At 49.1% G+C, this 22,671-nt stretch overlaps 1 protein-coding gene across 2 annotated transcripts in view; it reads left to right on the top strand.

Annotated features, from left to right (window-relative positions):
• Positions 1-2,125: 2,125 nt before the first annotated feature.
• Positions 2,126-22,671, top strand: part of Myom2 (myomesin 2) — a 65,502-nt gene continuing 44,956 nt past the window's right edge. The window contains exons 1-8 of one of the 2 annotated variants that reach the window (XM_075986279.1): positions 2,126-2,213; positions 8,144-8,261; positions 10,178-10,330; positions 13,267-13,405; positions 13,537-13,694; positions 14,598-14,690; positions 21,921-22,009; positions 22,102-22,152. In XM_075986279.1, coding sequence (XP_075842394.1) covers positions 8,155-8,261; positions 10,178-10,330; positions 13,267-13,405; positions 13,537-13,694; positions 14,598-14,690; positions 21,921-22,009; positions 22,102-22,152 — 790 coding nt within the window. In that variant the 5' untranslated portion in view covers positions 2,126-2,213; positions 8,144-8,154. Of the gene's footprint in view, positions 2,214-4,464; positions 4,599-8,143; positions 8,262-10,177; positions 10,331-13,266; positions 13,406-13,536; positions 13,695-14,597; positions 14,691-21,920; positions 22,010-22,101; positions 22,153-22,671 lie in introns of those variants that run through there. The other variant, XM_075986280.1, reaches the window with a different exon arrangement.

The raw sequence follows: 22,671 nt of genomic DNA on the forward strand, positions 1-22,671 counted from the left end.
TCAGACCCAGGCCAGCTGGCCTTGGTGAGTTCCGGATAGAACATCCCCATTGTCTCAGTGTGTGGGTGCACCCCTCGCGGTCCTGAGTTCCTTGCTCATGCTCCCTCTCCTTCTGCTCCTGATTTGGACCTTGAGATTTCTGTCCGGTGCTCCAATCCACCACAGATTCTTAACACAAAGCTCCACTCTAATTGCCTGGTAGAACCTTCAGGCAACGACCCTCTACGATCTGGCCTGCTCTTGGGTTTATCTTCCAAGCCCCCCAATATCTCATTAAGCTCTTAGCACGGAAAGGCTTTTCTGGGTCTAAGTTCTAAAGCCCTTCCGCAATCCTCCTCCAAGTCTTTCACAGCAATTCCCCACGATACAACCTGGTACCAATCTCTCTCTTCGTTATGGTTTCTAAATTATAAAGCATAATTACCATGTTATAAAACACAAGACTTGGAGAGGAAAGGGTTTGTCAGCTCCCGGTTCTCCATCAGAGTTCATCATCAAAGGAAGTCAGAGCAGGAACTAAGGTAGAAACCGTGGAGGGGTGTTGCTTACTGGCTTGTTCCCCATCACTTGCTCAGCCAGCCCTCTTTTAACACTCCTGCCCAGGGGTGGCGCCATCTACAATGGGCTGATCCCTCCCACATCAGCCACTAATTAAGAAAATGTTTCACAAGCTTGCCCGTAGGCCAATCTTAGAGAGGCATTTTCTCAGCTGAGAGCCAGTCTTCCCAGATGACTCTTGCTTGTGTAAAGTTGAAAGAGAACTAACCAGGACGTACATAGTAGGCCACTGGGGTGCTAGGAAAAATAAGACGCAAAAATAAAAGTACGCAATTCACTGACTAAAAATCCAAGGGGCTTCTGGATGAGGCCGCGGTGATCTTTACCTTAGGCCTTTCGGAGCCTTAGCTTGTTCCTCAAGCCAGTGTGGGAAGATGGGTTTCTTGAAAGACCTCCAGGTTATCTGCAAATGTAGTTCTCACAACAGACTTCCAGGTGGTGGTTGCTGCCGCCCACAATCTAAGGCAGTAGTTCAGAGCTCTGCGGGGCCAACCGGCTGGAGACCTCAAGCGACAGCCGTCCCTCCAGAGTCCTCTTCTTGGCAGGATGACCACGCCAGGGGCACGCTGTTATTTATACTTGGACACATGCTGTGTGAAGAGATGGACACCTGCTGTCATCCCCGCAGGTCAGATGATGCGGCAGTGTGAGACCTTAAATAAGACTGGGTTTGCCCCACAGGCTGTCCCCACTCAGGTGGGTAGCTCCTGTTAGAGTCTCCCCTAATAAAGTGGGGCTGGAGAGATGGCTCAGTGGTTAAGAGCATTGCCTGCTCTTCCAAAGGTCCTGAGTTCAATTCCTGGCAACCACATGGTGGCTCACAACCATCTGGAATGAGGTCTGGTGCCCTCTTCTGGCCTGCAGACATACACACAGACAGAATATTGTATACATAATAAATAAATAAATATTTTAAAAAAAGATCCTGTCCAAAAAAAGCCACAAAGTCACAGCCAGATTGGAGTAGTTTTTAAATCAACACACACACACACACACACACACACACACACACACACGCATGCACGCATGCACACACCCATGCACACATGCACGCATGCCCACACCCATACACTGGCATACATGCACACACCCATACACACACACACACACAAACACACACTCAAACTGAAAATGCATGGAGCTGCCACCTTCCCTAGCAATAGCACCCTTGCCTCTAGGTGCTCTGGCTAACAGGTGACCTGCATGTCTGCGGATGCTCAAGTAGAGAGGCCCCATGGTACATGTCCGGAAGCCTTCAGTGAATGAGAAAACTTGCCCGAGAATTTGGGTCTGACTCTCAGATCCTGTGCCTGAATCTGGGTAGAGGCAACACCAGAGTCTGCTCTCTCTTCCGGGCAGTAGCCAGAAGGGCAATGAGTGGAACACCCTAGGACGTGGTACCTACACCTTCGACTTCCTAGCTTGAGTTGCCCCCTTGCATCTGGTGCTCCCTCTCTAGTGAGCAGGCCAGTGATTTATGATACAGGTATGGGTTTGGGAGAGGCAGCCCTGTGCCTAAATATAGCACCTCCTCTGGCCATAAATGGGAGGGGAAGCTCAGAGCTTTGCGGGGAGAAATTAGCTCTGCTGACCGGAGCCAGTGTCTGGGAAACCCTCTGCCTGTCGTTTTCTCTGCTCAGGCTCTTCTCCTCTGGGTGAGTCTTTCTCCTTTCCTCAGATGTGGTTTTTGGGAGACCACAGAGCACGCTGCAGCTGCATTTGCTTTCACATGTGGCCAAGTTCAGAGAAAATTGCTACCTGCAGGTATTCCTGATAGGAATCAAGGGATTCCACCCAAGGTGTGCCTGTCTTTGGACTCTGCTAGGCTCAGCCAGGATCCTTCCCCACCCCCTGCCTTTTCTTCTTCCCCTACCTACTCCTGTTCCCCTTTCCTTCGCTTCCTTTCCCTTCCTTCTCCGCCTCACTTTTAAAGGGGGGGGGAGGGTCACATGTCTCAGGCTGGCCTTGAACTTGGGAGGTAGCCAAGGATGACCTTGTACTTGTGAGGTAGCCAAGGGTGACCTTGAACTTGTGATCCTCTTGCTTTTGTCTCCTGAGCTTCAGAGCTCTCAAATCACAAGTGTGTGCCACCGGGCTTTCTGCTGTGCTGGAGATCAAACCCAGGGCTTCCGGCATGCTGCTCGTTCTCTACCAGCTGAGCTACACGCCTAGGCATTACCCCCAAAGTGGTTCTTTATTTCCCTATGTTCTGGGCCTTATTGTTGTATAAATCTGACGCCCCTTCCAGGTAGGATGTGCCCCCTGGGTTTCCTACCCTTTTCCTGAGTCTGCTGATTGATTTGAAGTCTGAGGTTCTTACAAAGGATCAGAGATGAAGAGAGGAGGAGAGCGCGGACTAGAAAAAGGAGACATTCTTGTGGGGTAGAGGGCAGAGAAACACCGGGCATTCAGCTCAGATCTTGGGCAGGACTGGGTGGGAGGGTCAGGCTTTTTCAGTGAAAGGGCAGTTGTGGGTTGTTGGGTTTCCTTTGCTTGTACATTTGGAGTTTGGATTCTGCAGGTTGCCGGTGCCATGCCTTGTGCATGTGGAGCTGTGTGCAGAGAGCTGCGCCTGCCAGGAGGGAAAGGGGCTCCTGCTGCATCTGAGTGCATTCGAGGGCTGGAACCTCAGCCCTCTGTCACCCGCCCCACATTCCTTCCTTTCTGAGTGCACTAAAAACAGGAAGCAAAGGGCACGTGGAACCAAGACACTTAGAGGTGATTAGTGAATAAATGGGGGCCCCAGATAAAAACCTGTCCTAGAAGCCAAGGGCTGGAGCCCAAGCCAACTCCATGTGCCCTCTGGAGATGCTGTGCCCATGAGCTCAGTGCCTGGCACTTCTAGCTCTGCGAAGGAAGGTTGGAGCAGAAGTGAGGGTAAGCGGCCGAAGGCTCTGGAAGGATGTTAGGTCTTATCTGCAGCACATTGTGACAAACTCACAGGAACCAGGGAGCGAGGGGAGCTTGTCACTAGAACTCAGTGAGGCTTTCATGACTGCGGACTTAATTTCCCTTTCTGAAGCAGGGTGGCACTGTGGGTTGCTGTAAGGCTTGTCCAAGTGGGAGCTGCCTGGGACCATTTCTGTGTCAAATTCAACATTGTTGAAGTTTTATGGGGAGCCAGCGAGCCTTCACAGACAGCTGAGCGCATTGTGCATACGAAGTTGGATCCTTCTGTAGCTTATGCCAAGGCTTTTAAAGGAGGAGCCCTGCAGAACCCAGCCATGTTTAATTGATTCTCAGGGTCCCTAAGTCATTTTGAAAACCCTTTAAATAGGTCCTAATATGAACGAGCTGGGAAAAAATTTATCTCATGAACTCAGGGCTTTTGTTTGTTTGTTTGTTTTCTTTTGTTTTTTGTCTACACTGTGTTAGCTGTTTCTCTTCCTCCTTGAATTATTTTCATCCCATGTGTCTATGAACTTTGGCATTTTTTAGCTGTATAAATAATTTCTTTAACTGCCTAAGAGGAAATGCTTTCAACCTGGCACGTCTTCACAAACTAAAACCGTGCTTAGCGACACAAAAGAGTTTGTTCCCTCTGTTCCTTGCAGCGAGGGCCCCGGACAAGATGCATCACCAACACGGAGCCCTGGTGCTGGGGACAGGCTCGAGTTTCATGGTGCTGTCATAATTCCCAAACATGTCAGGAGCCTCGCGGGTGTGGTTCCAGTGCTGGGCTGAGGTGGAAAGTGTCTGGGAGTGGTCAGAGGAGCAGCTGGTGTCTTGGCTCTGCTGGAATGCCCCAGTCCTTCAGGCAGGGCGTGTTCATCTGAGAGGGTTCAGCCTTACTGGTTGGCACGGTCTCTGGTGTGAGTTACGTACAGCCACGGACATACACTCCTGGAGGCAAGGGGTATTTAGGGGAATATTCCTGGCATTAGTTCAGTCCCCTGATTTTATAGTGTAGACCACACAGTAGCCTGACACTGTGAGGGTTCAGGCCTTGGAGTTCACAGAACCAAAGTCTCTCTGCTCCTGAACTCCAGGGGATCAGCAGAACCTGCCCTTTGGAGAAGAGGTGCTCCTCATCTTTTTGGGTATGTGTGGGGCCACTGCAAGGATTTCTGAAGGAGGACAGCAGCGGTGTGAATCTGGGTGGGCTCCCCGAGGGCTCTTTCATCTCCATGCACTTTATACTCAGTTTCCAGTCTGGGCCATAGGAATATGCTTCAACAGAGATGGGGTTGAGAACCCAGCCTCCTCAGGGCAGTTCTGAAGCAAGAAGTTCTAAGGAGACAGCAATGGCAGTGTACATTGGACCTGGGTTTCATGAGGCCTCCCCTTTCATGTGATATGTCTTGCTGGCCATGAGACTGGTAACAGTCTTAGGAGACAGGTGGAGCCAAGGGTCCCAGGCACAGCGCTCAGGTGCACTGATTCAGCTGGCATTGTCCCTGAGCCGTGAACTCTAAGGTGCTTCCTTCCTAGAATTCAGCAGTCTTGGAGTCGGCGTTGGGGGTCACACGTCAGTTGTCCCCAGAGGCTGCAGTTTGACATAGGTGTATGGTGGGGAGTGCCTGCTCTCAGAGAGCCCTTGATTCCCGCCTTTGATGGCATCAGGGGGACAAAGTGTAGGGATAAGTGTGCTAAAGTGCTGTTGCCCTTGTCAGAGGCACCCAGGGGACGTGTCTGCAGTGGGTCTGTGTGTCGGAGCGAGGGGCCCAGGAAGCGTGACCACTTAAGGCAGGTGGTGCCTGGCTGATCACTACAAAGTGTGTACTCCTCACACATGAAGTGTTTGAAGACTTCCAGGCCCTCTGGACAGCAGGTGAGGTAGCGTCAGAGATATACCGTGCTGCGTGCGGTCGCTATCTGTGCCTGTAGCATTGAGTGGGACATTCAGACTAGTCAAGGGGAAGAAGGCCATTGAGATATAGGGACCCTTGTCATCTTACGTTCCACACAGAAGCATGTGTCTAGTGGAGTGTGCTTGGCCCTCTTTTGTGGACGGTGCTACTGGGGCATGTGTTTGGAGTTCTTTTTGTAAAAGACAGTTTGGAATTTAACGTAGCATGAACACATATGTAAGTGAACATATAGAATGATGTAATATTCTATGTTTCTGATGAAGAATTATAAGCCATCAGGGCAGATGGATTAGGGAAGCAGCCTAGGGAGTAAGCTAGCTTGAGGGTGGTTATCTCTGCAATGGAAGGCTATCTTTAGTCGCCATGTATGCACGCCTCTGGAGACGGCACATGCAGTCGTGGGCAGCAGATCGTTCTTGGGGATCACCCTGCTGAGATACAGTCAAGGTGCCCCCATGTTAAAGTGAGAGGGTCTTTTAGGGGTACCTCTTCCTGTCTTCACGGTTCGGTTCACAATGACCCTTGACAGAGACAGCCATGGAGTCTGCTGTTTGGCACTCTGTACCATACACAGTGCCAGCTGTTACATAGATTCAGTGTGGAATATCAGAGCTGGAGAGATTAGGAATAAGCCCCAAGACTGCACCACAGAGCTGGAGGCAGGCTTTGGCCCCAGGGAGCCTGGCACCTGACCTCTGAGTTCTCCTTGAAGGCTAGCTGGGTTGGTTCTGTGTGGCCCTTAGGGCACAATGTCTTTTTACACATTTGTAACCAGTGGATGGTGGCACACTCTGTGAAAGCCTCTGGGAGATGCTTGGTTGACTTGTTGATTTTTTTGAGAAGAGGTTACTGAAATATGCTAGTGTATCAAAGCATAAGGGGCCCCAAGCCAGAAGTTTATCGACCTTGGGGGTGGGGGATGGGCTGGCTGAGTTTGGATGCTCCCCAGCATCTTTCTCAGCTCTGTGATTCTGCAATCCCATGGTCGTAACTGGAATTGATCACAGTGTAAATTGTGCGATGTGGGGAAATTTGTACTATAGATGAGGAGGACTGGAATGAGGGCAGTCTCTTCTCTGAGACCTCAGGTTTCCATGCTGAGCCCACTCCGGTCATTTCATCTGAGTGGCAGTCTCGGGGCTGTGCTGTGGGCTCTAAACAGAGCAGACTCAGAGCTCAGGCCTGGGAAACCGAGGCTCACAGAGATGGAGGAGAGCTGTCTCTGAGTGACTGTGTAGAGATGACCAAAGAGGCCAGGTGTGAATTTTATTTACTTGGGGTGAATCTGTGCACTAGATGAAGACATATAATTCCAGCAATGCTCCAAAATCTCTCATTGATCTCTCAGGAGAATTCCACCAAGACTTGCTCACTTTTTCACACCCTGGGGTTTCACTGCTGTCTTGGTTTGTCCTTTTTTGTATCTGCCTCGGATGCAGAAGCCCAGGGCTCATGACTTCAGTTGACTCTTGGAGACATTGGGGGTTTAGTAATTTCCGGAGACCCCTGGGTCAGCCATGGGAAGTTTCTGGAGTGGCTACAGCCTTTCCAAAGTAATGCCCTGCTGTACGCCATGTTTCCATCTTCACACTTCAGAACTCTCCTTGCCACCTGACCCCTGTCTGTTGGCCTAGTCACCCCCCAGGACCCTTCCCACATGTGCCCTGCCGGGAGCCTCGCTGGCTGCCCTCTCTCCTCTTTTGCAGGACGCTCTATCTCTGTGTGGCCTCTGGCTCCTGTCATGTCAAGCATTTGTTTACTCCCCTAATCTGTTTAAATTATTTTTATCGCCTTTACTTGCACTGCTTTGTGCATTGCTTCAAGCACAGTAGGCAGTCTATAACTGACGTTAAGAAAGAAGTTAAAGGCGCATTTTCTGATTTTCATGGAAGCCTACAAAAATTAAAACTGGGTTTCAGAGGACTCTGTGGACTTCGTGATTATATCTGAAGATTATTTCTATCTGTGCAATCCTCCCCATCCCCCTTTTTGGATCAGTATAGCCTTTCTGGTGTGTGTGTGTATGTGTGAGTGTGTGTGTATGTCTATGTCTCTCTCTCTGTATGATATCGGTCTTTGTGTCTATGTGTGTCTGTCTGTGCCTCTCTTTCTCTGTGCATGTCTCTCTGTGTGTGCTTCTGTGCTTGTATGTGTCTGTCATGTTTGTGTGTGTGTCTGTGTGTATCTGCTACAGCTTACTTTTTCTCTGTGTGTCTGTGCATGTCTCTCTCTGTGTCTATCCTTGAATATGTCTGTCTGTCTGTGCATTTCTGTGTCTGTATGTGTCTGTCTGTGTCTATCTGTGTCTGTGTGTATGCCTGTCTGTCTATGCGTACCTGTTCTCTCTCTCTCTCTCTCTCTCTCTCTCTCTCTCTCTCTCTCTCTCTCTCTCTCTGTGTGTGTGTGTGTGTGTGTATGTGTGTAGGTGGGGACAGAAATCAATGAATCAATGGTCAGGTGTCCTTCTCAATTGTTCTCCACCTTACTATGAGACAGGTCTCTCACTGAACCCAGAGATCACTGATCTCTGGACTTCTAGGCCAGTGAGCTCCTGGACCCCTCCTTTCTCCACTCTGCCACCTCCAGCCCTAGAGTTCAAGGCATGTAGGACCGAGTCTTCCCGTGGGTGCTGGGGATCCTTTGCATGGTTTCCTGCTTGCATAGCAAGCACCTTTTCACAGAGCCATTTCCCCAGCTGCTCCCCTCTCCCTTGGAATGATGTAGAAGGTAAAGCAGACACCACAGGTCCTGACTTATGCTCTTTTCTCTCTTAGGAGAACTCAGAATGTCCCTGGTGGCAGTCCCTTTCTATCAGAAAAGACACAAGCACTTTGACCAGTCATATCGAAACATTCAAACCAGGTACCTCCTGGACCAGTATGCATCCAAAAAGTAAGTAGACAGGTCCTGGCTAGGCTTCCTGAATGCTGAATGCATAGCTCTGATGTCTTCTGGCTAGAAACAGTGTAATTCCCTGAGATCTGGAGGTGAAAGGGTTTGAGGGATGTCTGAAAGCAGGAAGACTGCATCCCTGATATACACATCCCTTTGGAAGACTAACGTTTGCCTGGGTTGCATGGCTTGGCTGCATGGAGTTTTGTATCCTGCAGGGCCTGTGGGCTGACCCTGGTGGAGATGCCCACGGTTACTCAGTACAAGCCCACTGACTTTAAGAATCACCCACAATATGGGACAAGGAGGAAAGCAGTGGGAAGAGCATTGGCAGGGTTCATAGGGGGCAGAGCAAAGATGGAAATGAAGTCTGTTCTGACCACAGCTCTGCTACCTCAGCAGTCCAGGTGCAGCACCTGAGCATCCATCCCCCTTGCCCAGTGCAGCCAGAATCTAGACCCCTCATCCTCCTTCATCTCTGGCCCAGCTCCTGAAGGACGAGGTCTCCTCCAGCTTGCGGCTCGTGCCTCCCTGGCACTGTTGGAGTGGCAGCCGGCCTATCTACAGCTTCAATGGGCTGATTAGAGGGCGGTGAGCAGGAAGGGACCTCTGAGTCTGGCCTGTTCCTGCTGCAGGTTCCTGCCCCATGTCACCAGCACCCTATATTTAGAAGTGCTGGTGGCGTTCATTTAGTTGCCATCCCTCGTTATAAACAAAGCCAAACATTTGCAGCCCATCTCAACAGAGATTATGCCTTACACACACACAGACACACAGACACACACACACAAACACAGACACACCACACACACCACACATACATATGCACACATATAGGCACAAACACACATTCACATGCTACACACACACACACCACATACACACACACTATACACATGAACATATTACACACAAAAATGAACACAGGTACACACCATAGACACACATACACACTACACACACACACACTCATACACATAGGCACAAACACAGACATACCACATACATACATACACACACACCGCATACACATATGCACACACATAACAGGCACACACACACCACATCTCACACACACACACACACACCACCCATAAACCGTACATGTGAACACATCACACATACGTTAACACAGACACATACCATACACACACACCATACACATCAACACATCACACACAAACATGAACACAGGCACATACCATACACATACACACACACACCATACACATGAACACATCACACACAAACACAAACACAGACACCCACCATACACACACACCACACCACATACACACATACTATACGCATAAACACATCACACACACACACAAACACAAACACAGGCACACCACCTTCAGCCCCTCACACACCAACATCTACACGGAGCATCTTGACTGAAAAACAAAAAGGATGGTTCAGGAATGGCTGGCAGAGAAGGGGACCAACTCTAGGGAGCTTGGCGGGGGGTGTTTCTCAGAGGTGGTTTGCAGACCGAGGGAGAGTACCACATGCAAATATGCAGGCTTGGGTTTAGGTGTACTCATGCATATGTGTGCTTGTGATTGTATATGTATATATCAATATATATGTGTGCCTGCACTAGTATAGATGTCTGGGGATGTGTGTGTCCATGACCATGCATGTTCCTGCTTATGTTTGTGTAGTATTTATTGGTATATGTATGTGCCTCTGTATGCGGTATGCATGCGTACACATGCATGATGTATGCCCAGGTGCATCTGTATGGACTACTTATGGGCATACATGTACATATGTGTGACTTGTGTGTGCATGCTTTGGGTGCATGTGTGTGTGCTGTGGGGAGGGATGGGTGTGTAGAAAGGAAACTGTGTGTGTTAGCATAAGTGTTAGTGATTTCCAGTACACCCTAATCGTTTTTACTGTTTGTTCAGGCGAGCAACCACCCAGTCGTCATCTGAGAGGTCTCTTACAGAGAGGTCCTCTTCGCAGAGAGCTTCCAGTCAGAGCTCCACTGGGGGTGTGTGCAGGCTCTGTGCAAAGCGGGTGAGCGCCTCAGACGAGGAGGAAGTTGAAAAGGAGAACAGGTAATTGCTTTGCGCCCTCCTTCAGCCGCAGCCCATAGCTCCCGTGCTTCTAAGTGCGGGCCTTCAATTCACATGTGGGCTGGGTGACCTGGGGCAGAGAAGGGCAGGGGGATACTATCTGGGGAGGTCCAGCAGGCAGAAGCCGGGTTGCTTGTAACCAAAGCTGAGTTCTTTCAATCACTCACTTGCTCTTTACCATTTGACGCCAGTCCCAACACACAAGGGATTGGAATGGCATCTCCATCATTATTGTCCAGGGCTGAGATGCGGTTTGGCTTACCCTCTGCACTCAGATCCCTGCCTTTCCAAGTCATCAGGAGCCTCTGCTCCACGGCTGAGTTTCCATCACAGCCTCCGGGGTTGTTGTCCCTTAGAGCAAGGTCATCTTCTGAGGAGGCAGCCAGTGTTTAAACAGCTGTCTCTGTGGACACCAAGGGCTATGAAGGATTCCATAAATCATCGTATCTTAGATGTCAATGGATCTGGCTCACGAGGGTGCGCTGTCATAGGAAAGAGAAGGACCGGCCAGAATGTCAATCCTACAGTTACAAAATCCAAGTGATGGGGCAACAGCTGGCGGCCGTGCATTAGTCTTTCAAGAAAAACACGGGTAGGTCTGGAGGGACGGCTCAGTAGTTGACTCTTGCTGTTCTTGCAGGAGAGCTGAGTTTGATTCCCAGGCGGCTCACAAACACCTGTACCGCCCTCCAGTTCCCGGAGATCCTATGGACTAGCGGTGGGAAGCTCAGCGGACAGTCTCCTTTTTAATCGTTTGCAAAGTACAGTTCTTCAACAACAACGATCCGCTGTAGAGCTGTAACACAAGCAAGGTGGAAGCAAGATTCCTGGTGTTTTTAGATTCCTGGCATGTTAAATTCTTTTACATCCAGGGACAAGGAATTCTCAGCCATGTCAAAGTTATGATTATTTTTAAGCATACTTGTAGTAATCCTCACACTCCCGTTTAGTTAGTTAAAATGTATATTTAATGAATAAAATGCAGCCGGGTGGTGATGGCACACACCTTTAATCCCAGCATTCGGGAGGCAGAGGCAGGCGAATCTCTGAGTTCGAGGCCAGCCAGGTCTACAAGAACTAGTTCCAGGACAGGCTTCAAAGCTACAGAGAAACCCTGAAACCCTGTCTCAAAAAGCCAAAACCAAACTACCACCACCAACAACAAAGAATAAAATATACCAAATTTAGTAGTACTTACAAAGAACTTCATCTGAGAGGAGTAGTCAAACAGTGACATGATAAAGTTCAGGTCTTGCAGTAAGATAACAGCTCTCCATGGAATCATAAGTGGACACTGTTTAAGGACCCACAGGATTTAAACTTAAGTTTAAGGACTTAAGGACTTCGTTTACATAATGTGTTATACCTTAATAGTTCATTCAAAGGACAGGGCTGAAGAATACCATATATGTGGACTTATAAGTATGAATGTTATTCATCTTTTTCTTAAAAACAAATTAGCTTATCAATGCTTTAGGTATATTGTACTATGAATATTGTATAAATTAATTTTATTATAAAGTGAGGGCTTCTGATGTTAAAGAATAACTTCAGAGTATAAGCTGTGTTGAGTGGGGATGTAGGTCGGTGGGGAGAGTGCCTGCTTAGCATCTGTGGTGCTCTGAATACCATTCCGAGTCCCACATAAACCATGTATGGTACATGACCAAATGCCCAGTAACTGGGATGTAGAAGCAAGAGGATCAGAAATTCAAGTCATCTTGGGCTCTATAGTGACTTTCATGTCAACCTGGGCTACATGGGACATAAACACTCTGAAGTTTTAAATGTTTATTTTTGGAAAGATATCTTCTGATTATATTTAAGTTTGGGTACTATACATTGGGCATTTGAGCCATGCTGCTGTGTGGCCATCCATTATATATCAGTGTGCCTTTGAACGTGATAAATGTCCCTCGGTGTCCCCACTGTCGGGTGAGGAAAGTGGACATCATTAACTGGAATGGTTGGTATGTTGGTTATGAATCCCACCCAGTTTGGGGACAGTCTCAGTGGATGGAAATCTTCATGACACACAGACCCTTTGCACTGGGTTCTCTCACTTTGAGTCTGGGTTTGAGTTACGATGACACCTCTTAGCCTCAGGTCAACATCAGTCCTCGTGGTAGGTACAGGGTTGCAGGTGTGGGGTTGGCCAGTCCTCTATTCACCCCACTGTCCCCCGTGGAATCATATTCTACTCTTATCAGTCATGTGGGTATCTTCGCCATGTCAGGTCTTGAGATCACTGCTTCCTCCATAAGTGGACTGGGTGGCAAGTGTGTGATGCCGGGGTCCAGGGAGCTGAAACCATTGCATTGCAGGGAAGCTGCAGAGGATGAGTGGGCCCCGCTGAGCCCTGATGAGAGTCTCGGTCTTTCAGTATGTGCTACCACTCTCAACCAGCCCTAATTGTTATCAAAGTTCTTATCATTCCTTGCAGGCCTTAGTCCAGTCTGGTACATATTGGTCCTTTGCTTTGGTAGAAAGGGCTGACTCTGACTTCCCAGGATTAAGACTGGTATTTCTTCATTGTTTATGAACCCTCACCCTCTACATGCAGGGACCCTTCCAAGCACCCATATATACATACATGCTCTTGAAGGACTCTGAGGAGTGGCCAAGTATATTAGTCCGGTCTCTCATGTCAAGAAAGCAAGAGATGTGTCCTGTGCATATCTATATTAATAAACCACACACCTGCTGTCCTTTGTAACTTCCTGTGTGCCCTTAATGCATTCTGAAAAGCAAGAGGCAAAACTAAGTAGAAAAGGTTGCTTTGTTTCCCTCCACTGTCTTCTTTTCTTTTTCCCCTTCACACCAAGGGATGGGTAGCCCGTGAGGATCAGTCTAGTCTGTCAGTGCCACAGAGTCTTGTCACATGTCCTATGACTAACAGAGTTTCTGGGCTCTCCTAGGTATCGCTCCTTAGAGGCTTCTTATGGAGAAGCTAAGAGACAGCGTTTCCTCAGTGAGCTGGCCCAGCTGGAGGAGAATGTCCACCTGGCACGGTCACTAGCTCGTGACAAGCTGGACAAGTACTCTCTGGAGCAGATGGTAGGAGGACCTCCCAGCTCCTTGGGGCGCAGAGAAGGAGAGTTTGCATGCATGCTGGTGGTTTAATGCTTCACTGCTAGGGGCATACTCTTGTCACGCCCACCCTGACCATCCTTGCTTCTTCCTGGCAGGTGGACGACAAGCTAGCCTGGGAGAGACACTCATTCGAAGACCGGATGAGCAGAGCCCCTGAGATCCTGGTGAAGCTCAGGTCCCACACCATCTGGGAGCGGATGTCCGTGAAGCTCTGTTTCACTGTGCAAGGATTCCCCACACCCGTCGTGCAATGGTGAGCGACCCCACACAGGGCTACTTTCCTCTGAGAACTGTGTGTGAGAAAGGCATACACGCCTCAGAGCCTGTCCTGTAGACCTATGGAAGTCTCTGAGGAAAACGCATGCGCAACATTCAAAATGCCTATCTAGTTAATGCTCAATCATTCAAATGTTAGGGACACTGCCCTGGTGACTCTCTTAGAACATTTTGTTGAAGGGTTAGCTCTCAGAATAGGAATGTATGTTTGTTGTCAGTGTACTGGCTTCATTGTTGACCCTGTCCAGAGAGCCCATGTATCTGCTTTAATTACAGGAGGATTCATGGAGGGAAGCTGTAGATATAGATAGTAGTTTTTAAATTCGAGTTAAATCTTTAAGGTCTGCAGACCCTCCTTGTTCTCCTGCTGCGGAAATCGCAGATTGCCGTGTAAATCCCCTTGAGATCTCTCACAGGAGTCTAGCAACCTTGTAGCTCAGCTCATCCACAGTGTTAGGAGACGAGGGAGTGTTCCAAGGCTTGGCCAACTGTAACAGCCTGTGGTGGGGAGCTCTGTTTTGCAGGCTGGGGACCAGAACTTCCAGGACTAGGGCTTCATGTACTCTGTGACTTTCTCTTTGTGTGTTCTAGCTGCAGTGTGGCCCGATGGGACAGGCTGGGACCTGGCTAGCATCACCTGTGTTTCTTTTTAAATGGAATGATAATTTCTGAATTCATAAGAGGTTCAGGCGGGTATATGGGGTTCTGTCTGTTTGAATGTTACAATTCCTACCTCTTCTTGAAAGACAACTCCAGAGTGTTTTGCATTAATGGGCAGGGGAGAGAGGAGCAGATGTTTCTCAGAGCACAAAGGAGGTTGGGATAAAACTGCAGAAGTATGTCCGCTGTTACACTAAAGTGAATATTTCCCCCCAACCAGGTACAAAGATGGCAGTCTGATCTGCCAGGCAGGTGAGCCGGGGAAGTACCGGATTGAGAGCAGGTATGGCGTGCACACCCTGGAGATCAACAGGTGAGGGGCTACAGCCAGTGTGTGCTGGGGTCTCATCTCATGATTGAGGGCAAACTCCAAAGACAGCGGAAGCTGGCTGGGAGAGGCGATAAAGTCCTCAATCCGGCCCTCAGGAGGCTGAGACAGAGCCTGGGGTGTCTAGGCCAGCCCAACCGACTGACACTTAAGTGCGTCTGTAATCTCAGGCGTGACTGGAAGAGTCACGTGATGACACACACATACTACACTCAGACACACAGGTGCATACAGGCAGGCTTATTCTGCCTGTGCCTCGATGTTGGCACAGAATAAAAATATGTTCTTTTTAAAACATTTTAATGAAAATGTTTTATGTGTTGGGTTTTGTTGAAGGAGCCATGATTCCGATGGCAATGGAGACCCATGCAATGATAGCCGCGGTGGACAGGCAGATCTGGAGAAGGACACCAGAACCAAGGACAGGGTGGGGTCCACAGACAGAAAGTGGCAGCTGGAGGCTTCTGGGAAGGGGTTCTGGATAACCCCACCTAGCGGGAATCTTGATGAGTTTAGGCTGGTCCCTGATGGAGACGGATGAGGGCCTTCAGTAGAATGGAGGAAGGGGTTGAAGTGAAGGGTTTTATCCTTGAGGTCCTGCTCCAGGAGGAGCCTGTTTGGACTGGAAGCCTTTCTGTCAGACCCTGGCCATGCAGCTGAGGTGGGCTTTCTCCTTTCTGCTTCCCAGCTTTTCTTCTTCTTTCCATCTGCTTCTTGTGACTCGTTTCTCTTTGTGGGAGAGACAGTCCCTTCTCTGGGCTCATCTTGGTGGCCAGAGGACAGGGTAGTGCAGTCCCTGTGCCCTGCAGGGCTGTGGGCCCCTCCCTCAAGCCTGCAGTGTACAAATGTCACTCCTCCACAGCTATGCAGTCTCTACTAAGCTGGAAGCCCTGCACCCCATAAGCTTTACCTCCTGGCCTCAGAGCTGGTTGGTTTCTTCAGTCATCCATTGATAGCCCACTGAGTGCCAGGTACCATGCTAGGTATCCAGAAGGTGTCCCTTATTCAGAATAGGTGAATAACAAGTAGTTGAGGGGGGAGGACTGGGCTTAGGGTGGCAGATATAGCAAAAGGAGGACCAGGGCCAACTGGCTTGGGAAGATGCAGCTTGAGTGTCCAAGGTGAGAAGCTGCTAGGTGGGAAGTGATGTTTGGGTGAAGGATCTCCAGCGGTGTCTCATGGTTCACAGGCGCTGGGGCTAGAGGGGGGAGGAGGACGGGAGGCCTGTGGACCAGGGAAACCACAGGGCGGGTAGGATGCTGGCTTTGTTTAGAAGTTGAAGCAAGTGGACAGGATCCTTCTTGACTTGGGGTGGGAGGGGCCCAAGGGGACCAACGTCATCATCCTCTTGCTGCAACTCAAGAATTAAGAAGCCACTGTGGAACAGGGAGGGAGCAGGGGGACTGAAGAAAGGGATCCAGGGGTATCCGGAGGGATCTAGAGGGATCCGGGGTATCTAAAGGGATCCAGAGGGATCCAGTCTACCTATGCAGCAGGTAGATTCAGGTGCTCCTGGTGGAAGCATGCAGTGTAGGGAGAAGCCAGTGGGTGAGCAGGGATCCAAAGCAGCAATCAGAGGCAGGTCTCCAGAGCAGGGCCATTCTCTGGACAGCAAAAAGGATCAGTGGGCAGTAAGCCAATGCCAGTTTTCTCAGGAAGACTTTGATGTCAGGGAACCTGGCAGTACATCCCTGGGCAGAGTGTGTTCTGACCGGCAGGCCTGCCTAGGTTGTTTTGAATTAACAGCTTTTCATCAAGAAGTGTTTTCTCTTTATCAAGTGTGGAAATAGTCACACCCCTACCCAATGTTGGCAGCATTCAAGATTTACACCCAGAATAATATCAGCTTTCAGCAGTGAAGAAACACCCAGAAGGATCTAAGTCAGTTGGCCCTGGTAGGTCATGATGGAATGATCCAGAAACATGAGTCTCTTGACTTACTAAGACCAATGCATCTCTTCTGTCTATCTCTGTCTCTGTCTTTCTTTCTTTTCCCTCCCTGCTGGGGGGTTGTCTTAGCAGATCAAGAGAATTTCATGTTCTTCAAGAAAAGAGCAATGGGAAACCCCACAAATTATAGCTTCGCTCAGCTGTTCATTCCAAAGTGCTGAGCTACAGATCATCTGATCCGGGGCGTCTCCAGGGTGTGGAATGCCTTGCCTGTCTCTCTATCTGGCTGTGGAATGAGCTTTTCCTTGCATTCTGAGATGACATTTGCTCCTATGAATATTCTTTGGCTCCTGTAGTTGGATTCTTCAGACACTTAAAAGCGAACAGGCTCCTCGGCACTACTCTATTTGAACTTTAACTTGTTATACTTGTGCGTTTTCCTCTGGCCACCCATAATGAGAGCCTCCTTTTTATTCCCAAAGGCTTTTTACTGCTCTCTTATTCTGAGGGGCACTTAGAACAGCCCGTTCTCATTTCTTATTAGTGGCACCGCCGTCATCCCCGCTTTGCGGAACATTTTCATGACTACAATTCTCTTCTGATTCATTCTTTGACTTTGGTATTTAAGCTCTGAGCTAAGAGTTAAGTGCTAAGTCTGATTTCTACATCGCTTACCGTTTAAGGACCCCGAGTGTTGTCTACCAACGAGGAATCCATTTACGATGTCCATTCATCTTTAGCGAAGATACAATTGCATTTAGTTCCCATAGGAAGTTGTGTTGAGACGCTTTTACACTGAGATTTCGAGAGGCAGAAGAGGTCCCATGCAAGTAAAAATTGAGACCAAAAGAAAACCTTCCTGTTCTGGGAATCGGTCCAAACAGAAAGTAAAACCCTGCAGAGTTCTCTCAGCATGAAGCAAAGGCTAGAATTAGACTCTAAGTTTGCTGAACGTTCCCTTTGGGTCTGAAGGAGCAGAAGGGAGGGAAGGTCCCCTGGGACTAGTGGGGATGGGGTCATAGTTCACTGTCTCCAAGTTAGACTTGGCTGAAATCAGGGTTTGGTAGAGTTCCCAGAACCACCCTGCGTCCCATTAGGAACCGCTTCCTACAGCTCTACTACATTCAGTAGTGGTGGAATATTCCAGGGCTCACTTCCATACAAGGATGATTGCTCGCTTATTATTTATATCCTTATCCCTGTTTCAGAGTTTTGTAGGGACCAAAACCACCAAAGAGTATAATGGACAAGATGAAGGAAGATACTATAAATTGTAACCTGCACCCTGCCTACCCAGCAGTCACCTGGGTGCACCCGATTCTGGGGAACAGCTGTCATATTTGAGCAGGTCATAGGTTTCCTATCCGGCGGGAAGAAAGCTCTGGAGCCTGCCCCCCCCCCCCCGGGCCAGTTGCCTCCTGGTCCGGCTGTCTCCTGAGCCGGGCTTTCTCCTGAGCCCGGCTGCCTCCCGGGCCGGCTTTCCTAAGCAGTAGTTATTGCAGAGGAAGAAGTGCTTCTCCCATCAGACCTTCTAACTCCAGGCCCTTGTGCTCCAAGTGCTAATGGGTGAACGGAGGAGCTAATCAGTGCTAATGCGTTAGGTGGCGCTGTCCCATCTGTATGTCTGAGACAGTGCGGAGAAAGCTGGGAGTTCCAGGGAGGTGGCCTGAGGCCGGATCAGGGCAGCGCTTCTTTCCTCTCTCCTGCGGTCTGTTCTGTGACAAGCTTTGTTCCCCTTCTGTACCATGTCAGTTCTTCCTTACTCAGAAACGGTTCAGGGGATTGGAAGGCCCTGATGTTTGGAGGGACTTTGGGCACAGAAAGAAAACTTCGTACAGGAGAGAGTGGGAGGACTCTTTTTGGACTCAATGATTGAGCTAATGCATTATAACTGATGATGATAAACTTGATATTCATATTTATAATCTATTTATAAAAGTGTAAAAGTTTTTCAAATACATTGCTTCATTTTGGTCATCAAAGCCACCCTTAGAAAGCATTTTAGGAATTTAAAATATGGGTACCTTTGGGGAGGGATTACATCTATAGATGAGGATTGTGAGCTGATTGAGGAAGTGCGAGGTACCAAGGCACCGTGGCGGAGCATTACAGCCTTGGCAGCCGTGTTCTCTGCGGTTATTCTGACCGACCACTATTGAGAACAGCCCTGACTTGCCAAGAAGAACAGTTACAAACAGAAACAAGTTTTACCTTGAGTTTAAAGGACGTTACTCGATTAAATAGAGGTGGTAGAATCTTTACTGAGGTCTAGGCCCAGACAAATTATATACTATATAAATGACATACTAAAGAGTTCTAAACACTGTTCTTAGTTGTGCAAATAGGGTGTGATACATCTGAGCACATACATTTATTCTGGATTTAAAAATTGAAGAGATTTGCACTGCCACAAAGGAAACTCAGTTTGGAAACTGTTATATCCACATGAAGGGCTGTTGCTGGAACTGGAGATGGTGAGGTCTCTGCAGTGGACTGGACACCCGGGTACCATGTGTGTCCACACTCCCCTGAGGACTCTTTATGGCCTAAGTGTTAATCTCCTTCTCAGCTCTGAGGACCAGGTGTTCTGCTAGGCCAAGGGCAGTCTTTGTCCTCTGGGCTCCTCCTGGAAGTCCTGCCCAGGCTTCCACATGCTCTCCACTGGCTGGTTCCTTTGGGTGTCCTGCTCCTACTTCCAAACTTTGTCTGGGCCACTATGTGGTCCCGGTTGGGCTCCATGTTGGTCAGGCAGTCACTGCACAGACTTTGCCTCTTTTCATCACCTGTTCAGGATCCCCAGCCATGCCAATAGTCATCAGGCTGTCATTTTTCCCATTTTGCAATGCCAGTGATGGTGGAGGTAGGCGGGTGTTGGTGGAGCAAGCATCCACGCCGTGGCACTTGATCTTGTACCCTGTTCTTCTGCACTGAGGTAGGGCTGCCTGCAGAATTTCTAACTGCGGAGCTGATTGCTTCCTCATCGAAGCAGGCCAGCACTGCACTGTGCTGACAGGTGGCAGCTGGTGTTCACACCTCCCAGGTGAACGGAACATGACGTTCTGTGTGAATGTCCAGATGGATGGGGCTATGTTGACCTCTGGGAGAAGCGGCATTTAAAGGGGCAAGATGTCATGTCTGACACAGCAGAAGTGGGTTGGAACTCCCAAGAGAAAAGAAGGGCGTTGGCGGATAGCATAGGGCTCTGAAAATTCTCTCCCCTTTCCTAGAGATATTATATCTTTGGTCAAAGAAAATATTTTCAGCTCTGAAAGTGCCAGAGAAGAAAGTCAGGTGATCGAAAACTTGCAGGAATGGGCTATGTCTCTGGGAATGCTTGCTGAAGGCATTTTAAAGTGAGACTTGGGCAAAGTTTTTATTTCTTATAAGTGAGCTTGTGCTATTTCTTCCCCAAGACTAAGACATTACCCAGTGCCCCCAGTTAGGGAAACAGCAGGAATGCAACTTTTGGAGCCCTCTGGAGCTTGTTTTCTGAGCTTTCCAAGTGTCAAATTCTCCCACGATGTTTTCCAGGATCCACTGGCGATGTTGTGTAAGCCAGTAGCTGGGGACTGTGGGGCTGGGAACATGGCACAGTCAGTAGGGGCTTGTCGTGCAAGCGTGCAGACCTGAGAGCTGGGCAACGGGCATGGGCGCGATCTCAGTGCCGTTGGTACACAAACAGGTGGAAACCTGGGCTGTCTAGCAGTTAGCCTAGTGTGGTCTGAGCTCCGGGCCAATTGGAAACCCTGCTTCAAAAAGTCATGGCGAGCAGATACCAAGGCACAACTCCAGAAGATGACCTCTGGCTTTCGTGTGCATGCAGACACATGTACCTACACATGCATACACATGAGCACATACGTATACACACACAGGAGAGAGGATGAGAGTGGGACCCCCACGGAAACCTAGTGGAGTACCTGCATATAGCATAAATCAGAGGACATAAAGCCGCCTGGTTCTCTCTCATCACAGTTTTTAGGGAAGATTAAGGGGTGGGGTGGGGTTCACCACCACAGAAGTGTTGTGGGAGCTGCGGGCTACGTTCCGCCACCCAGCTCCCGCCACCGGCTAGCTTTACCCCAAAATAACAACACACAAACTGTATTCATTTAAACACTGCTTGGCCCACTAGCTCTAGCCCTTACAGGCTAATTCTCATATCCCGATCAACCCATCTCTAATAATCTGTGTAGCATCAGTCTTACCGGGAAAGATTCAGCATGTCTGACCTGGCTTGCTTACATCGCGTCTGCCCCAGAGAGGAGAGCTATCGAGTCTGAGCTCACTTCCTCTTCCTCCCAGCATTTTGTTCTGTTTACTCCACTCACCTAAAGGCTGGGCCAAGGCAGTTTCTTTATTAGCCAATGACCTTCCTCCATCACAGAAGTGGCCTCACTTCTGAAGGAAGCCAGGAGATGAGAATCCTGCACCCTGAGAGTCTAGGCCCCTGCCATCTCAAGCTCATAGTCTTCCCAGGATGGATGCACGCACACCCATGTATTGGGGCGGGACCCAGCCCAATGAGGCCAGTGTGGTCATTCCAATCTTGGAGGGATTGTACTATTTGTGGTTCTCAGCATCAGCTCCTGGCTGAGGAATGCTCTGGAAGTGAGGCGGCCCTGAGTCTGCATTACTTGACTAGCAGAGGGCTCCACACTCAGGAAAGCTCGTGGGTTTCTGCTCAGTCCTCAGATACAAGCTCGGGTTCCTACTTGGGGCTCTGGAAAGTTCTCAGCAGCCTGGTCCTGCTGTCATCCCAGAATCATTTAGAACAGGACAGTGACAGTCCCAGTCCCAGATAGGAGGTGTCAAGACAACATAGAAATCGGCACCAGTTGCTAGCTCCTGGGCTATCTGAAGCCAACTAGAGATCAGCTCCTAGGGAGGAGAGCAGCCACTCTCTACAGAACAGGCATAAGACTCTCCCAAACATGCTTCTTTATTGGCCCAGCAGGACGTTCTGCTATGTACCAAGATTCCAGAAGCCTTCCCCGTGACTAGATGAAACAACAGATTCAACTAGGCTGAGAAATAGGGCCAGACAGACCTGATGAATTCTCCTTGAGAGTGAAATAAATGATTTCTGGAAGCTCTCCTATCCTTCCTTTCTGAGAGTGCAAGCCACACATAGTTTGGGGTCAGGCATGCATCTGTATCTATAATTAATACTATGCCCTGCCTTCCGTTCCAAGATAGAGCTGGCATTCTCCAATAAATCACCAGCGATCCAGGCCACGTGGTTGGCTTTCCAGGAATGCTTTGTTCAAGTTCAGGAGGCCAACCACGTCAGGACATCTCTTAAACTTGCTTTCTCTCCCCAAGGGCCAACTTTGAGGACACGGCCACTTACTCAGCAGTAGCCACGAACCCCTATGGACAAGTGTCTACTAACGCTGCGGTGGTGGTGAGAAGTATGTTCCTGCTGTCTGTCCGGTGTAGGGGAAGAAGGTCTTTGTCCTTGCCTGTGTCCTTCTGTGTCTCATTCACCCAAATTTCCCCACAGGGTACCGAGGAGACGAGGAGCCATTGCACTCCGTAGGACTCCCAATTGGATGTAAGTATACCTGGCTGTCTTTGTCTAGAAAGATGTTTAGTGACAAATCACTAGGTGAGAAATGAATTTCTCAGGGTAAAATCTTGGTTAAACTTATGTAGCTAATACCTTGCTAGGTTTCTCCAGCCAGGGCTATTGAATGATAATTTTCTCTGGGGGCAAACTGGTTTTTTTTTTTTTTTTGCCACAGGCTAAACCATTGCTTGTAGAAACTTTATGTATCTGAATGGGAAAAAGGAACAAATACAAATTCCTGGGCAGAGATGGTGTCATAGTTTGTGTGTGAAGACACTCCATGCCCCAGAAAATCTCCAGGCCATTTATATGGAGTAGCCGCCTGAGGTCTAGATGGGACATGCAGCCAGTGTGTGTGGACAGTGACACGCACGGCCTCAGTGTCCGACAAACCTTTTCCTCGTGTGTGGTGCCCTGGAGGATGTGGCCCCTCGTCTACTGTCAGTGCCAAAACCCCTCCACTTGCCTTTAAACACCATGCATCGGCCAGCAGGCTCCTTGTCC

This window comes from Microtus pennsylvanicus, chromosome 9 (assembly GCF_037038515.1).
Source record: "Microtus pennsylvanicus isolate mMicPen1 chromosome 9, mMicPen1.hap1, whole genome shotgun sequence".
NCBI lineage: Eukaryota > Metazoa > Chordata > Mammalia > Rodentia > Cricetidae > Microtus > Microtus pennsylvanicus.